General features: G+C 35.4%; 2 protein-coding genes across 2 annotated transcripts in view; one reads left to right on the forward strand and one right to left on the reverse strand.

The window, feature by feature from the left end:
• The window catches only part of LOC140057167 (uncharacterized), an 82,758-nt gene extending 68,241 nt beyond the window's left edge, over nt 1-14,517 (forward strand). Inside the window, exon 6 of the mRNA XM_072102730.1 lies at nt 14,330-14,517. Within this exon, the coding sequence (XP_071958831.1) occupies nt 14,330-14,337 (8 nt within the window). The 3' untranslated portion in view covers nt 14,338-14,517. The remainder of the gene's footprint in view (nt 1-14,329) is intronic.
• LOC140046736 (uncharacterized) lies at nt 6,702-10,411 on the reverse strand. Its single transcript, XM_072091446.1, has 4 exons — nt 9,792-10,411; nt 9,301-9,390; nt 8,621-9,050; nt 6,702-8,392 (listed from the first exon to the last, which is right to left on the reverse strand). Exons 1-4 carry the CDS (start codon nt 10,362-10,364, stop codon nt 8,088-8,090), a joined length of 1,398 nt encoding a protein of 465 aa, XP_071947547.1. The 5' UTR covers nt 10,365-10,411; the 3' UTR covers nt 6,702-8,087.
• Nucleotides 14,518-18,128: the final 3,611 nt, after the last annotated feature.

Raw genomic sequence — 18,128 nt, forward strand, 5'->3', positions numbered from 1 at the left:
TTGTTTAACAAATATCTCAAAAAGTTGAATGTCAATGATTACCAAAATTTCACAATGTCTTTCAAATACTGTAACTTAGTCCTAATAAGCTTTTCAGCGTGATCACTCATCCGTGACAACACGTATACGCCATTTTGTGAAATCACATATCAATCATATCTCCATAATTCATTATCACATATTAATAAAATTCACTACACGTAAACTTCAGGTCAAGGTAAAAAATATTAGCAAATAAAAACTTGTACGTTTCAAGGTCATGCGCGTGAAATCGCGCGTTAAAAATTTAAAAAGCTCAAAATTAAGTTTTGATCAATTTAGAGCATGAATTAGGCAATTTGCATGTTTCAAAAAATTACTGCGCAAAAACACGTTTTTGCGTACGCGATTCTTAGAAGGCGTAAAAAATAAAATTTGATGTATAAATCACATTCTACTCACAATTCTTTGTACATTCACCGATCTTGAGTCCATTCCGACTTAAAATAACGGTATACGAGCACGTTAAAAATGACGAAATGCGCACATAAATTTCACAAAAGTTCTGAAAATGGTGAAAAATATGTCTTTTTTAAAATGAAAATAACTCTTCAGAATGCACGATGACCCCTAAGTTTTTTAACTTATTCGGGAAGCCATTGAGTTTTAGATATAAATGTATATACACATTAAACGTACAAAATGGTATTACGTCATCAAATGGCCACTTGAATTTAACAATTAGGATTTTTTTCCGTTTTGTGTAAGTTATCACATTCAATAGAGCGCATCTCCGCTATTTGAGCTCGATTTTTGCACAAATTTCAGTGTGTGCTTGCTTAATTATTTATCTTTCTCATAAGTTGTCAGTGTTTTCATTTTGATGACGTCATCAAGCGTAAAAATTTGAATAACGTAGGTCGTGTAATTTCACCTTCGCCGTAAATTTGAATATCTTACAGCTCTTCAGAATTGAAGGTTACCTTGATGATTATAATTTATTATGAAAGCTGATGAAATTTAGATATGAATTCATATAAAAACCAAGCCTATCGGATGTTGTGACGTTAACATATGGCCAGATGAAGTTAAAAAGTAGTTTTTTCATCTTTTTCGTCAAAGTTATACACATTTCAAAGAGCGCGCACAGCGCTTCTACGTGCCAGATTCTCTTCCAATTCTTATATTTATTTGCTCAATTCATTATCTTTTGAAATTGTCATCTTTGAGTTTATTTTGATAATTCCATCATACCAAAAAATTAGAACATGATGTGTGTCCCGTAATTTCACCTATGCTACACTGTATATAGATATACAGTATATACTGTACATATTGTATGGCATATAATACTAATAGGCACAACTCAGCACTATAAGCGTATGCATCATGTCATAGGATGGCGTACATCAACTTTTTACGATCGTATGTTAACGTACATGCATGTTTAAAAAGTGTTAATTTCATTAAAATGATAAAAATGATCACCTATAATTCGTCAAAGTGACGAATTAAATTCTAGTTACATGTGTTGTTGTTAATATGCTTTTGACTCATTGTCTGGATATGAATAATCATGCTTTCCCAATTCTCAGTATTATAACCTTGGCGCTATCGTCATCGTAATAATAGCTGGAAGCTTTCGGTTATTAACAATCAGGATATATAACCTTTGTGTTGTGAAGTTTGTCAACCCTATAGACGAACAGATCGCCCAGACAGTTAGTCCAGTCAATCTAGCAAATAAAAGGGGGTGACCCACCACTAATTGCAAAAGAATTTATTTCACTGCAGTGCATTTCAGCATGGCTCCCTAATCAACATACTAAAAGTCCCCAAAAATCTAAGCATGGGAAATTTGCTAATTTGCATAATATGCAAATTAGCTTCCGCCATTAGAAAAAAATCAAAATATTGCCATAACTTTGGATTGGACTGTCCAATTGAAACAAATTAAGTGTTCAAAGGTATGTTGTCATGGTCAGTGAACAAGATAAACATACTTTTAAATTAATTATTTGATTCTAATTTGCATAATATGCAAATTAGTTATTGAAATTGTGTAAAACAGATCAGAATTATGCTAAAACTTTAGTTTGGATGGTCTGATTTAAACAATTAAATCTTCAGAAGTATTAATGACCAATTACCATGATAGCCATACTTTTATTTCAATTCAGTATAATGCATATAATTTACATAATATGCAAATTAGCTCATAAATAGAAGTACCTTTATTCTGGGTATAAACATTAGACTGGAAGCACCTAACTAAATAAGCAAGTACCGGTAAGGTTTTGGCAGAAAATATAAATGAACTAGAAGTCATATATCAGAAAGTCAGCAAAAGTATTCATAATATATAAACAAGACAGTCATACCCTTAATCAAATTACAGTTTATGAATATTTACAAAATATGCAAATTACCAATAGACTGGATACACAAATACACAACAAACAAGTGGGGTTTTCCTGAATACATGAACCATATAAAAAAGTCATCACATCTATGTGTGAATATTGTACATCATGAATTTCAGGTTTTACCATACACTGCATCCAGATTGTTAGGAATCAGTTATATAAATCATTTTGGAACATTTCATAGAATGATGGGACTCATTGCCACTTTTACACCAGAAAAATGTCTACATAAACCTGTACCTAGAATGTCAGTTACAACATCATCAAAGTAGGCAGGATTAACATCAAAACTTTCAAATCCCAGCACACAGGACTTCAATCAATGGAAGTGTATGATTCAACGTATCATGTTGATCTTCTGTGGGACGTGGTATTTGCTCTTCGCCCCAAAATGCCTGGGTGGTCAGGTCTAATGCAGGCCGTAAATCATGGTAATTATCCTGGAAAATCATTGATGCGATTCCTGCTCATGATAGATTTAAATCCATCTGACATGTCATGTATCTTCTCCACACTCTCGTATGTTTGTGAACAAGCTAAGGCATACAATGTCACACTCGTTATTACATTTGATCAACCACTTTGGTGGAAAGCCATGATGATCATCGAATCAGAGCCAGATTGCAGTTATCTGAAGTCTATTGTCCTGAGACTAGAGGGCTTACATATGGAAATGAGCTTCTTGGGCTGCATTGGTTATATTATGGCAGGAAGTGGTCTACAAGTGATCCTTGAAGTAGCATATGCAGGAAATGCCGTCAAGCATATGCTGAGTGGAAAAGCAATCTCCAGAGCAGTCCGAGGACATCTCTTGGTTGATGCTGCCTTACATACCATATTACTAGCTAATGCTTCCTATATCCCCTTTTCAACCTGATCAACTACAACACAATCGAGACACGGAAACAACCTGTGAGAACGATCAAACAACAGAACATTTAGAAGAAATGGAAATAGAAGTTGATGCTGACATTATTCCAAACACACGGCCAGATCAAGATTTGCTCGAAGCCAGTAAGATTTTGGATAATCTAATAAATGATCCCGACGCTCATATTGACCTTTCCTCTTCAGATGTCCTTACAAGAATTACTCATAGATTGAAAGACGAGCGGAACTTACTTAGTGATAAAAGGACTGCCCAACTCTGGTTGCAATATTTGGACATGGTTGCTGTTTTTAAAAAATTCATAAAAGCTGAACGTGGGAATTGGACTTTACATCTTTCAGCAGTAAAGGATATGTTACCTTTTTCTGCTGCGGCTGGGCATAACCTGTACACAAAATCTGCGTATCTGTACTTGCAAAAAATGTACCAACTCGAAAAGACTCACCCCAATGTCTACACCAACTTCATAAATGGTTTTCATGTGATTAGAAGAAGTGATCGGTACTGGGCAGGACTATCTACCGATCTTATTATTGAGCAAGTCCTAATGAGAAGTGTCAAAACAAGTGGACGTGGTGGGTTAACGAGAGGTAGAGGCATGACAGAAGTTCATCGGTTGACCTGGGTACTGGGAATGCCTTCTTGTGCCGAGGTAAACTTTGCAATGCAAGAGCTCACCAGTGTTAACTACAACACTAGGGAGCAACACAAAGACACATCACAATCTCGTCAAAAAAGAGACACAGAAGATACTTAAAACTAATCGAAGCATTCAAGGAGTGGGATCCATTTGGTAGTGAGTCATCACTGCGTAGCATAGTAAGTGGTGTTGCTGCTACTGACAATGTAAATGTTGACCAGGCAAGGTATGTGGGCCAGCGTATACTTGAATCGATGGTTGGAAAGAACATTGATGAGTTCTCTTTCCAAAGGAAAAAAAACAAGCAGTCACACTTGGATCCAAAACAGCTGTTGTCATTTGCGGAGATCCAGTCCAAGTTGATCCACAATTACTCTTTCAGCGATTAAGTGTTATCGCAACACGTGAAGAGGTGGGAGATCCCGCAAATTTATTTAAATATGAATTTTGCAGTCATCCAACTACATTATTCGATAATGTTGGGCTTCCAAGGGAGGCAAATAAGGCGACACTAGCCGATGCCCTTTGGGAGATTGTAAAACAGGATCAGACAGACCCCTCCCCCCTCCCTTAATGATCCACATTATGTGCTTGATTGTGGTGCCCTCTTGCAACGTTTATCATGGTCAAGAGGTCAAACATTTGACACTATTTGTCATAAATATGTATCATATGTGACAAGTCAGTATGGAATTCCAACTATTGTATTTGATGGTTATGAAGATGGACCTGCAATCAAAGATGCTACACACTGCAGACGTACAGGCAGTTCCAAGGGACCAAATTTTTTGTTTACAGGAGAGACTTTGCTAATTAAGAAGAAAAATGAATTTCTGACCAACAAAGTAAACAAGCAACGATTTCTTCATTTGCTGAGTTTACATCTTGAAAAGGCAGGTTATACAACAATTCATGCCAAAGGAGATGCAGATATCCTAATTGTCAAGACAGCAGTTGAGTCGGCAAGGGAGTTGGTGACGATCTGATTTGCTAATCCTGCTTTGCTATTATGGAGATACAATTGAGAAGGACCTCTTTTATACCAGAAATAAAGACCAACACCAAAAAGCACAAGGTATGGAACATACAGAAAACAGTGATGATCTTGGGGAATAAATTATGTTCCAGACTTTTCTTTGTGCATGCTTTACTTGGATGCGACACAACGTCGAGAGTATTTGGTATAGATCGGAAATGTAGCACTGAAGCAAGTCCAGAACAGTGTTGATTTCCAGCAATTTTCTGACCTGGTTACTAAAGAGGGTGCGACAAAGAAAGATATAATTGCAGCAGGAGAAGACTCTCTGATTCATCTCTATAAGGGCAAGTATGGTGAAAGTATATACGTTCTACGGTACAAGCGATTCTGTGAGAAGGTGGTAAAGAGTAGCACATGTGTTGAACCACAGACATTGCCTTTGTAATCTGCAGCTACACAATACCATAGTCTGCCAGTATATTTTCAGATATAAACATGGAAAGAAACTGCTGCACAAATGAAAGCAGAAGAATTGAGATGGAAGGTAACTAATGGACAACTGCTGCCACACACATCTCCAGGCTGCACCTGAAAAGTTGATCAAGATAAATCAGATGTAACTGCAAAACTGGTTGCAGTACTAGCAGATGCACTTGTAAACTATATTCAATTAGTTGTACATGGATATGTGGGGTGTGCAAAGGTTCCAGTTGCACAAACTCTTCTTCAGTAGATATAGATGATCTCAGTGATAATGATTGATATGCTTTACAACATTTGAAATTCCAGAATCATAAAGTGCTTTATTTATTCCCGATTATTTTTAAACAGGTAAAATCAAGAACAATATTACAGTTTAGATGATCCGAATTTGCCTAAATTATATGCAAATTTGATTTAAATTTTAAAATCAAGGTGGTTCTTTAGACATTGTTTTATTGAATCCAAATTTAAGATCCTCGTTGCGTGATTACTGTATGAAGGAGCTAATTACAAATTATACATAATCCTATTAATGTTATTAATATGCATATTTTCATTTCGAAAATTCACTATTAAAACAAAAATACGACATTTGGAATGTTAATTTTGAATAATATGCAAATTTATTCTAATTTATTCCTAACGCGTGTTTAATCTTTCTATTGACCATGAAAATGTGAGTTTTACTGCTTAGTTTGATTGAATTGCAGCATTTTATGCACATTTATAAAGAAAATAGATTAATTCATAATGAAAAAAGGCTAATTTGCATATTATGCAAATTAGACAAATTTCCCATGTTGGGATTTTGGGGGACTTTTAGTATAGTGTTTAGGGGACCATACTAAAATGTATTGTAGTAAAAAAAATTCTTTTGCAATTAGTGGTGGGTGAAGGTACTATTTTGACTGGACTAAGTGGCGTTACGCAGGTGACAAGGAAGGGCCCCTGGTTTAACACGCAGGGCCCTTCAACCCTGGATAGTTGCTTTGATGCTTCTATGCTTCGGGGCCCCAAAACTCTCGGACCCCTGGGTTAAGCCAGTGAGCGCTCATAGCCGTTACCACTGCACCCAGACCAACGATTCGGGTTTTACGATATTGTCCCTATGTATTTATGTATCACGGTCACCGTCGTATATTCAACAGCATTTCACGTTATCCATTCCAAATACACAAAATACTCAATTGATTATTAAAGCAATTGTACTACAATATAATAAACGCATTTAAAACAATTTATTCAACAAAATGTTTATCCAGGATTTCACAATCAGGTAAAGAAAAACTTTTATTTTATCCCCATCCAAGTTAAAATCATCACTATGATATAATTATATTTTTTAAATAGTTTTTTTTATTAATACATTCAATTCAATTGCAATTTATTTTTATTTTTCTCTTTATCATGAAGATATAGCATTAGTGATAAATAACATAGACAGAGGAAGAAGTATAACAAATAGATATTATAATCAAGGCTAACCGCGTGTAATTATAATAATATGGTAAAATATTTTTGTTTTTTCTGTTTGGTATGAATAGCCATTGACATTCTAATAAAAATTACATTCATCTATAAATACTTTTTGATGGTTTGTGATTCATTTATGATCGGAAACATCTGTATTGATGTTTCTATACGATACTTTCCACACATGAATATCAACAATAGGTCAATAAATACAAATAATATTACTATTTACAATTGAACTGTGTAACAACATTAAAAACAGCGTAAAAACTCGTATCAAAAACTCCATCAGAAAAGATAACTCAGTTGTGTGGGCGTAAACAAAAATAAAATTTAGCAATACTCAAAGAGACCAATATTTGCAATGAATCTTTTCGTACGTTAGGTTTTTAGACTCTACTGCTCACTACGGTTGGTCGGTCGGTCGGTAAACACTAACTCAAATTTGAGCACGCGACTGCAGCCATGTATATGACATTGTTTTTGTTATTGATCCCTGCATAATAACAGCCTTCTGAGTCTGACAGAAGTGGAATGTTTTAAATCACACACATGGAAATGCAGACAAAAAATAGCTAAACTTAAAAGTCTATATGGATTAACACTGCAGTTTAAAACTAATAAGCATTTCAACAGTTGTTAAATGTAATGCATTTCAACTAGCCAACTCCCATTCCACATTACTTCATAGTGAATCAGTTTTTATTTGGACGGACTTTGCAAAAATAAAAACATATATACTGTATATTCTAACACACGTTATGGATAATTACATACATTTACTATAATTATTTTACATTTCACAAGCTTCTTTGGTCGTTTGTTTTTATACTGTAGTCAATGTATTATTTTACATATAAAGCATGTTTATGTGTTGGATGGTGAGAATATTTTAAAGATTTATAAATAATAATAAATAAATAAGAACACTACTCAACCCACACTTGCATTTGTTTCCCCTCGTTCTTTCATGAGAAAGTTTCCGCATAAAAGAGGTGTTCCAAAAGATGAGTTTTACAATTATTAGCGGTGATTAATTTAATATTGGTTAAAAAAGAAATGTGTTGGCACACACGGCGTGTCATACGCATAATAAGTAATAACACTAGAAATTTGATAATACTTTGTATTTGGTACCTCTGTTACAATGCAATGTCAGCTTTCCGAAAACCCTGAGGCACTTCCCACATTCTTTCAGTTTTTCTGTGTTCTAGTTTATCATTTTTTGGCTACATAAGTCGTATATGATGATTCATTGTTTTCTGTATTTAAGTTTAAGTCGCTCCATTTACCATTTTGATACAGCGATTCAGCTTGATACAGATCTCTAAAATCGCCTTGTTGTTCTTCTTCGCCTTCTTGCTCTTCTTCGTTATTTGGTATACCAATGTCCAAATTAAGCTGCCCTGGTCCACAGCTCACAAATCCTGCATCCGCGACACCTTGTCGAAACACACCACCAGTTGCGCTCAGAGGCTGGATGTCTGACGTTGTTGGGAGCGACCGTCTTGCGTTGTTAAAACCTAAACATAAAACACATTGAAAATTATGTATAAATATTACCATGATATGAACAGTGTAATTATGATAATAAAATTGATCACTTTATCTTAAAAGTAAGTAAATAACAACTTAGGCGTCCTGGCTAATGTATATCCTACAGTATTTTAAGCAATTAATTATAATATTTTGTAGTGGAGCTGTAGCTTGGTTAACGTGCTTGCCGATCTCAAGGTTCCATCCTAACCTACCTGTTTTTGCTGTGATTTCGTTCACTTTGTCTGCTGCATCGACCATTCCACAACTTCGAAGATGAGGTTCGAGCTTTCTAAAATCGTTGTCATTCATATTGAGATATCTGGTAACGGCAAGCTCAACACAAATATTGTCTTTTTCTGCCTTGTCAAAGTCTTTGTAAAGGAACTCTTTAAATGCTGGTGTTATGCTCTTCTCGATGGCTGCGCAGATTGTTTTCATGTTGTCTTTTATTACGTTGGTTTGGGGTTTTTTAAAATTAGTTTGTCTGGTTGTATTGCTTAGATTTAGTTTGGTCGTATGTGATTTTCCCTTAATAATACAATCTATAATGTGTATATCTGTCGTTTCAGAGACCGGAATGCCCAATTTAACTGATGATAAATTGTCATCGAAAACACACGCAAGATAGTTATGTAACGGCACCTGTAAAAACAATACTGATGCAATTAAACTTGTAAAATTATTGAGCAAAATAAGGCTCAGTAACGGTTTTTTTCATTCCTTATTGCTTTTTTGAGAGAAAACCGACCCCCTCTTCCACCCTCTCCCACCCCCACATTTTGAAGAAACGTACAACAGCTGAATGTGCATAGGCCTAATGTAAAATTTAGAAAATTGTATTAATATGTTCTCTTAATAAGGGTTGACCGTACTGTTAACAAATATAACTTACCGTGCGGTCATCGATAATGATATTAACTTCTGAATCCTTATTGCAATAGCATTGCTTCTCAGAATTCAATGATTTTCCTGGGTCTTCTGTCTAATTATTAAATGTTAAATATTCATATTAATTTATTCTTTAGTACAATTAGTAAAAAAAAATCTTCTTGTTTTAGCCTACAGTGTATTGATGGATCATTTTACAATTATTCTACTCCAGTTACTGCAGTAACTACATTTTGTGTAACTTGATTATGCAATTTTTGAGAATGTTTTTTTTATGTAATCGATTATTGCAGTGACTACCTCATAAACCTCTAAAATTAATAAAACTAAAATTTTACATTTATTGCAGTAAGAAAATGTAGTTATATTCCATTTTGTTTAATGTTATATTCATAATATCTTTAGTTTATTTAAAGAGAATTCCGAAGGCTGGGTCAACTTTTGAATCTGTTTTAAGTTAATTTCAAGCTCAAATATAAAAGTAATTTTACTTACATTGACTTTTCTGACTTCCATGTGAACCTCATGTCTTCCGTGAACATATATTTGACATGCGTTTATCTCCAAAAGCGTCATCCGCTCGAGTTCTGAACAATTATCGTTGGCTTGGTCCAATTCTGTTTTAAACTTGGTAAAGTGATTTACAATTATACAAGACTTATTATTCTTTATGTATGCCGTACCATCAGACTTGCACATTTTGGTCCAGTCGCCATTTTCCTGCTTACAAGATACAATAGATCTTGGTTTCTGTAGCACATTTTCAGGTACGTTACCGTACAGCTCGACACGAAGGGTCACGTACATGTCAAATGTAAGACCTTCTGGACCACACATTACTTCTGGACATAAGGGAATCTTTCCATCGGTTTTCATATATCCCAAGTTGTAGATGAAAACATACGTCTGCTTTGGCAACGCGCCTTCTGGGATTGTCAACGAAATCATGCCCAACGTTAGAGTCGCACCTTCCTTATCAACAGTCGCAACTAGCATTCGTCTATCTTTCGATAGTATGTATTTGTCACGTGGCTTCTGTTTCAAATCTCGTACTAAGCCAGAGTACATAATTTCAAACTTATTACGTTTCTGTATGTGTTGAACCTCTCCGGCATCGACCTGTAGAAAATAAGCATACTGTATTTGTATTTTGCTGGCAGTAGGCCTACAGTAATTAAAAATTACCTATTACACGGACTTCTTATAGTCTGTATGCCTAAATCTGTGTCTACACTATCAAAAATATGATGTGCCCATATATGGACATGGTGATGTCATATCGCTATCACATTTGGGCATATCAGTACCACGTCACACTTTTTTTGTCACACAAAGTTTGATAGTGTAGACAGAGCTTAATATTGATTAATTGTTCACACGGCTGTGTTTACACACACTAGATAGAGTTGAGTTAAACTGGTCCGAATCATATCCGAGTTACATCCGACGCGAATTGCCCTTCTGGTCAGAGTAACTCCGATATACACTGTTTTAATTTATTGTTTGATTTAGTCTAACCGTTATCAGTTTAGTGTAAGAGAGGGCATATCACAACATTCAATTTAAGTCATTGAATTCTACGTGTAATCAAGGCAATATAGCAACAGGGATGCTGAGCTCCAGAGACCAACATGTTTATCTACATACCACACCCAGACACGGCACGCCGCGGAGAATATGTACATAGGCCTAATGTTGGTATTTGTCGTAGCAAGATAGAAAATCAAAGGACTGTTCCTATCTCTCCATGGCGAGCTCAGTGTCCTGTTGTTAGAATGTCTTGGTTTAATGGTATTTTTGATGTCCAAAGCGACTTACCTTGTGGGTTTCTTGTGTTCTGGCGTACACATGATGATCATCATTATGACCGTTCAGTTGCTGTACCTCTTTGTCATTGTAAATGTTGCAATACTCCCCTTCTGTTAATCCTCCTAATGAAGTCACCGCACCATCAGTGACCGTCACTTTCCTATGTAATTTGTGTTTAACAGCTTCGTTCGGTTTGTAATCTTTATGATTCATCATTGATGTATTCTCACAATATGGACACATTTCCTGGTGGTGTACCGTACTCAGTTTCTTCACAGAAAACTCAAACCTTATATAGTGCGTGGGAAAAATAGACAATAATTATAAGTGGTGTTTTACTTCAGGAAAATCCCTATTCTCAAATTCTGAGATAAAGATTTTAAAAACAATCAAATTTAAGCGATGAAGACTTCATTTTTATCATTGTTTACTGTATGTTTTGGCCGCACGCAAAGTTAGTAAAATAAAAAGACGTAGGCCTACAAATCAAATTTATTCAATAAAAGAAAATCAGTAACAACAAACAAACATCAGTAAAATCGGGTGGATATTACATTACGTTAAGCTCTGTCTACACTATCAAACTTTGTGACAAAAGTGTGTGATGTGCCCAAATATGGTAGTGATATGACGTCAATCAACGTCAATTATGGACACATAATTTATTTTTTTTGTGTAGACAGAGTTTTACATCGATAGAACTAGATTTTGGCTTTAAAATCAGCTGACACCCGACAGAATCGGGTGAGTTTGAAGGTATGCAGGTATGAATTAAAAAGTAAATAAATAATAAAAATAAGGAAGATATGCAGCGGAGCTCACGTACTTATTCCCGTCAGAATCAGGATGTTATTACCCGGTTCGTTTCGGCCCATGCCTGACTTTCGTTTAACTTTAACAAGTCTTACTTCCAAGTAGGCAGCCCACTTTATGCAACAGATTGTCAATATATATTTGTTGTGGTATTATCTAGTTTTAAACGATCATCCATAATATTTAAAAAAAAATCATACTTTTTAAAAACAAATCAAAATCATAAGCATCATACACTATCACTAACTAATTTGACAAACAATCTCCAAGAACCATTGTCTACACGTAGCCTAACTAGAGGGTCAGCGAGCGTACCCTAATTATTATTAATTAACAAGTAACTTCTTTTCACATTTAGGCATATGGCATTATAAAACAAACCTCAACTTCGTAACTGTCTTTTTTAACGTTAAAACAGAAATTATAACCTAAAACTTACAATTATATTGTAACCTTACCTGGAGTCACTTCTTCTTTAAACTAAACTAAACTAAATATTAAATTACAGTAGCAATAGTATATCTACTCGCGTGGAAATGATTCATTATATAATAATAAAAAAGGGGGAATTTTATCTTTTGTCCTACCTGTCAAATAGGAATTGTTAAAATTTATTTCCTTTAAAGAAGTAAATACAATTGTTGATAGTTCTACTTTAGAAAATAAATAGTGTAATCAAATTGTTTGTCAGGCCTATGCAAAGTTCATTATCTATAAACTATATTATGTCCTAATGATAACAAGAGTTTGACGTTTTTATTTGAAACACGTCAAATTGTCAACTGTATTTCCGCCTTTGTAATATAAATACATACAAATAAATTCATTCAGTTCTGTTACTGCACTATAATATGCAATTATTAACGCCATATGTTATCATACAATTTGTCTATAGTTACGGTTTAGGCATATAGATACTATTTTGTATAAGCCATAAGTTTGCTATGCATGAGGAACCGAACGATGTCGTCAGTGCAAGGGACAGCTAGCATTACTTGTTATATACGAGGCGGACTAAACTAATTAGTACATTGTCTCACATTAAATCGTCCTCTCAATATTCATCCAATGTATTTTGATCATTACCGTAATGTATCTGAACATGAACGGTTAGCTTTCTCACATTTACGACTTGCGGTGGTTTCGCACGCCACCCGATGAATGCGGCAAAGTGCAGACCAAGCTTCACACGTTATGTGAATGCCCCTTTACTGCACACATACGCCAACATTATAATATACATTCTCATTGACTTTGTGTCTATTTTCTATTGAACCTTCATTACTGTCAAAAGTTATTAGTTTATAGGCTCTATAATAATAATATAGAAGTAAGTATAAGTATTTACCTCAACATTAATTCTTTGTATACATTAATGAGCTTCTTTACGCAATCAGAGTCATCATAGGTAGGCCTATTGACTTCTTAAACATTCAAGGAAGAATGATAATATTTCTTGACTCAATTCAATATAACGGAATTACCAACAGTTGACAATTGTGTATTAGAAGGTCAAACAAAGTAAAACAGAAACAGATCTGATTACTGTAACGCCTGCTGAAGCAAACAACTAACAAAACAAAACGTAATAATTATAATGATTCAATTAGTTTTACGTCATCACACTGAGATCCCTTAAAGCGTGGTTCCCACTAGCGAAACAACGTACGCCACGTAAGAAAATGCCCTTCCAATAATTGCGCTTTAGATATACAGCGCATGTTTAGTTTTCTTCAGTTTTTGCGCGAACTGTAGTTTGTTTGTTATAGAAACCAACAATAGCCTTCAATGTATCAACCAAACAAGGAAGTTACAGAATTAAATACCGTAAATAAAACAAACAATCCCAAATTAATTGGCATTATTATAGCTATAACTGAGTAACATTTACCTTGTGTCACCACGGTATATAAATCATATTTCTATATTCGTGATTAAGGAAAAACCAACTTTGAGGAAATGATAAGTTCTACTTCCATGTTGATATTATTATCATGTTTATCCGAAATACACTAGCAAAACACAACAAACATTTAGGCCTACTAAATAGGCTTAGGCCTACCAAAAAAAACCCCACCAACATAAGGGGACGCACGCCACTGTTTTGGATCTCGAAGATTTTGTAAAGAAGATCGGCGTGACTGATACCCTATTAATTTCTGTTATTTGTGCAACTTGAAAAACACGTCAAGTGCCAAAATTAAGAACGTGGCATTTTGTGTTTCGCTCTCCGACTGAGATACGAGTAAACATAATGACGTACGTCATAATACTGTAGAAGTTTACCAAAATTATGGCGGATATGATCTCGCTATTATTTTCAGTCGTAGGTTCACCGTTACTGTCGACTATCACCCATGTGGATGTACGTGAACGCAAATTGAACGCAAATTGAAAATTATTTTTTACAGATATGTAAGGCTTAAGGCAGGAGATGGACGGCCAGATGATCAATTGACACACATTTAAATGAATTCAAGTAAGCATCTAGGCTACATGTTTGCATTTGTTTGGTGTATGACCGTATTTACCTAGCATGTGTTAGCATTGACATTAACACAACATAATGTTCTCCTCTACGTAATAATAGTCAAGGAATGTTAGAATAAATGAATAAATAACTTGATGCTATTATTATAGGCTCTATAATAATAATAATAATAATAATAACAAATAATATACAAGTATAAGTATTTACTTCAAAATTAAATCTTTGTATACATTAGTGAACTTCTTTACGCAGTCAGATTCATCATAGGTAGATTATTATTATAGATATAAAGTAACATTTACCTTGTGTCACCACGGTATACAAATCATATTTCTATATTCGTGATTAAGGAAAAACCAACTTTGAGGAAATGGTAAGTTCTACTTCCATGTTGATATTATTATCATGTTTTCCAGAAATACACTAAGCAAAACACAACAAACATTTAGGCCCATTAAATAGGCATAGGCCTGCCACAACCACCCCCCCCCCCCCACCAAAAAAAAACTAACATAAATAAACTGTCGCTACTGTAACGAAGATAGATATTTTTTTTGCCACCGAAAGTACAGTATACCATATTAAAATATATTGACCGGTGTGGTACCAAACAAATCACTTTCGACAGTAACAAACATACGTACAGAACCCTTATAGAGTACACCCCCATTAAGGGGATGCATGCTGAGGGGACGATTTACCGTGAAACGAACGGGGAAAAGTATTGATACTCCATGCCACTGTTTTTTTTTATCTCGAAGATTTCGTAAAGAAGATCGACATCGACTGATACCCTATTAATTTTGGTTATTTGTGCAACTCGAAAAACACGCCAAGTGCCAAAATTAAGAACGTGTTCAGTGGCATTTTGTGTTTCGCTCTCCGACTGTGATACGAGTTAACGTCATACTACTGTGTAGAAGTTTACCAAAATTATGGCGTAATGATCTCACTATTATTTTCAGTCGTAGGTTCACCGGTACTGTCGACTATCACCCATGTGGATGTACGTGAACGCAAATTGAAAATTCGCAATTATTTTTTATAGATATTGTTATCATAATGAATTCGAATGTGTGGGACCATCCAAACTGTGTTTTAATTGAAGGGAGTAGTAGCTAATCTGATAGGTGATAATGCGAGTATTTAATTTGAGGGTCGAGTTAATTTGAGGGGTCTTTAATTGAAGTGAGAACTGTACAGCTAAGAACTTTAATTGAACTAGCTGCAAGTACAACATTGATATATTTATAACACGTAGAAACTAATCTACAAAGTTATACAAAATCTAACCCAACGAGTACCGTACAGCCTTCCCAGGTGATAATTCTTCTTAAAGCTTGGTTCCCACTAACGACGCAACGTAACGCAATCTACGCAACGTAAGAAAATGCCCTTCCAAACATTGTGTTTGCCCCCGCCTGCGTGAAATCAAACCTACGATGTTTGATGTTTGCAGCACTATTGCGTCGTCGGTTCCCACTTGTGATTACGCAATACAGCACGTTGCATCAATACGTCGCTGCGTTACGTTGCGTTCTAGTGGGAACCACGCTTAACTGACAGTTCATCACTCATTTTTATTGCGGGCGTGGTGGTTTTTATACAATAGTATAATGGTTCATTTATGATGATGAAAAGGGGGAATTTTACTTACAAATTTATAGTGTTACATTATTTATTGTGCCAAGGTCAGTGTCTATAAACTAATTTTCTAATAATAACAAAGGGGAGTTTTATATTTGTCCTTTGAAACATAATATTTTGTATTGTATTTCCGCTTTTAAAATAAATAGGCTACATTAATTGATCTATAAAAAATAAACAATGTTATCCCACAGTATTTACCAAAAGGCAACTGTCCAATATGTATGTTAGTTATAGGAGATTATTATAATATATGCATTAATTTGTATACAACTAATAAGGGGAGTTTTACATTGTTCGTTGAAACTTGCATTTATATATTAATATCAATCAAAAACGATTAATTATCGTGCAGTATTTACAAAAAAGCAAGTTTCCTTATACAATTTGATGTTAGTTATAGACCTATAGATTATTATAGATATTGTATTTGTAAAGGTAAGGTAAAGGTAAAGGTATTTTATATTTGTCCTCAAGCTTAACTGGAAACTGAGGAAATTCTGTTTAGGCCCTCACGGACCCACGGCAGCCAGCAGTGTGCAGCGCCTACCAGATCAGCACACCGACTCTTTTCGAATAGTGTACCAAGTTCTTTAACGTGCACTGTTAAGTACACGGGACCAACGGCTTTACATCCCATCCGAAAGATGAGGCAATGAGAGTAAAGCATCTTGCCTAAGGATGCAATTAGTATGGTAGATAACCTCGAACCCATGCCGATCACATGCTAGTCCGATATTACCATTACACCATCACTCTCCAGTATATACAGCACCCGCCGCTATTTCTAGACGGTCCCCATCCAGAACGCAATCGGCCCAACGTTGCTTAACTTCGGTGATCTGACGAGAACCGGTGTTTCAACGCAGTATGACCGTATATCTATATAAATGACATCACAAACCACCACACCACTTCCCTCCCCCTCCACCACCCTTCCCACAAAAACCTCAGGAGTCGGGGGAATTTTTTTAAATGTAGTTTAAAACCTTCCGGGTAAAATTGCCATCATTTTGATACCCCATACGTATGGTTACGTGCAGAAACAGAAATTGTTATAACGAACAAACATCGAAAGTGGGGGTTTTGACCACATTTTGGTCCCTAACTTGGATCCTAGGTGGCGGATGATGTTGAAATATAGCTTAGAACATTCCCGGTACAATTGCGTTCATTTTGATACCCCATATGTAAGATTATGTGCAGTAACAAAATTTTGTATAACGAACAAACAAACAAACAGACAAACAGACAGACAAACTCTCTCACTTATAATATAGATACATATTTTATTCATTAACCAATATGACACCTATTCAATTACACATTTAGCAAAGTACTTTAACCATATCCAGCTCTGTATCGGTCTCTTGGATTGTATCATTACAGACATCCATACCTGTGTGAACATACACATGTGGTTTACTGTAACTGTGTTCACCAATCCTCCAAGGAAAAAACGTCAATTGTGGGAGAGTGGGGTTTGGGTTCAGGGGATAGTGGGGATTTTGCTTACACCAGAATTGTGGTTGGAAAATGTTAAAGTATTTAATCATCCCTGAGAAGCGGATGGGAGTTTGGGGTGGGGATGTAGGCCTATCACCATGACCGAAAATGTATTTGGAATGTTTTAAACTACATTTGAAAACTACCGCTGAGGGATTGGGAGTGATAGTAACATAATTTGTACTGGAACCGGCTTCAACACATCACCCAGTGTATCTGGGGTGTGCTTGTAGGGGGAGGAGGAGCGAAAATACTAGCGTAAGCCTATATGGTTGGATTGTACTAGGAAAAGTTACTAAATTTGAACTGTCCAGGGGAGGAGTTAAGGTTTGTTGATGGTGGCTGGGGTCGTGAAAGGAGAAAGAAGGCTGGGGGACCGCAGTATCTAAATTAGGTTGAATTTAATTTGTCCATCACTGGGAAGAATTTGTTTTTAAGAACAAGAGTATGGGGTGTTATTGAAGAGGGATAGAGGTTGGTGAGTATAGACAGATACTGGCGTCGGGTATACTAATTTTGAAACCCGCCCTGGGGCGGGTATAATTGCTAGTATAATATATATATAT

Source organism: Antedon mediterranea, chromosome 1 (assembly GCF_964355755.1).
Source record: "Antedon mediterranea chromosome 1, ecAntMedi1.1, whole genome shotgun sequence".
Lineage (NCBI taxonomy): Eukaryota > Metazoa > Echinodermata > Crinoidea > Comatulida > Antedonidae > Antedon > Antedon mediterranea.

Excerpts from the sequence above, each read along its gene's own strand:
- LOC140046736 (XM_072091446.1), bottom strand. The coding sequence starts at position 10,364 with ATGTACTCTGGCTTAGTACGAGATTTGAAACAGAAGCCACGTGACAAA. Across the intron at positions 9,391-9,791 it reads TGGAAGTCAGAAAAGTCAAT|ACAGAAGACCCAGGAAAATC; the intron begins GTAAGTAAAATT and ends TTTAATAATTAG. Across the intron at positions 8,393-8,620 it reads CGAAATCACAGCAAAAACAG|GTTTTAACAACGCAAGACGG; the intron begins GTAGGTTAGGAT and ends TTTTATGTTTAG.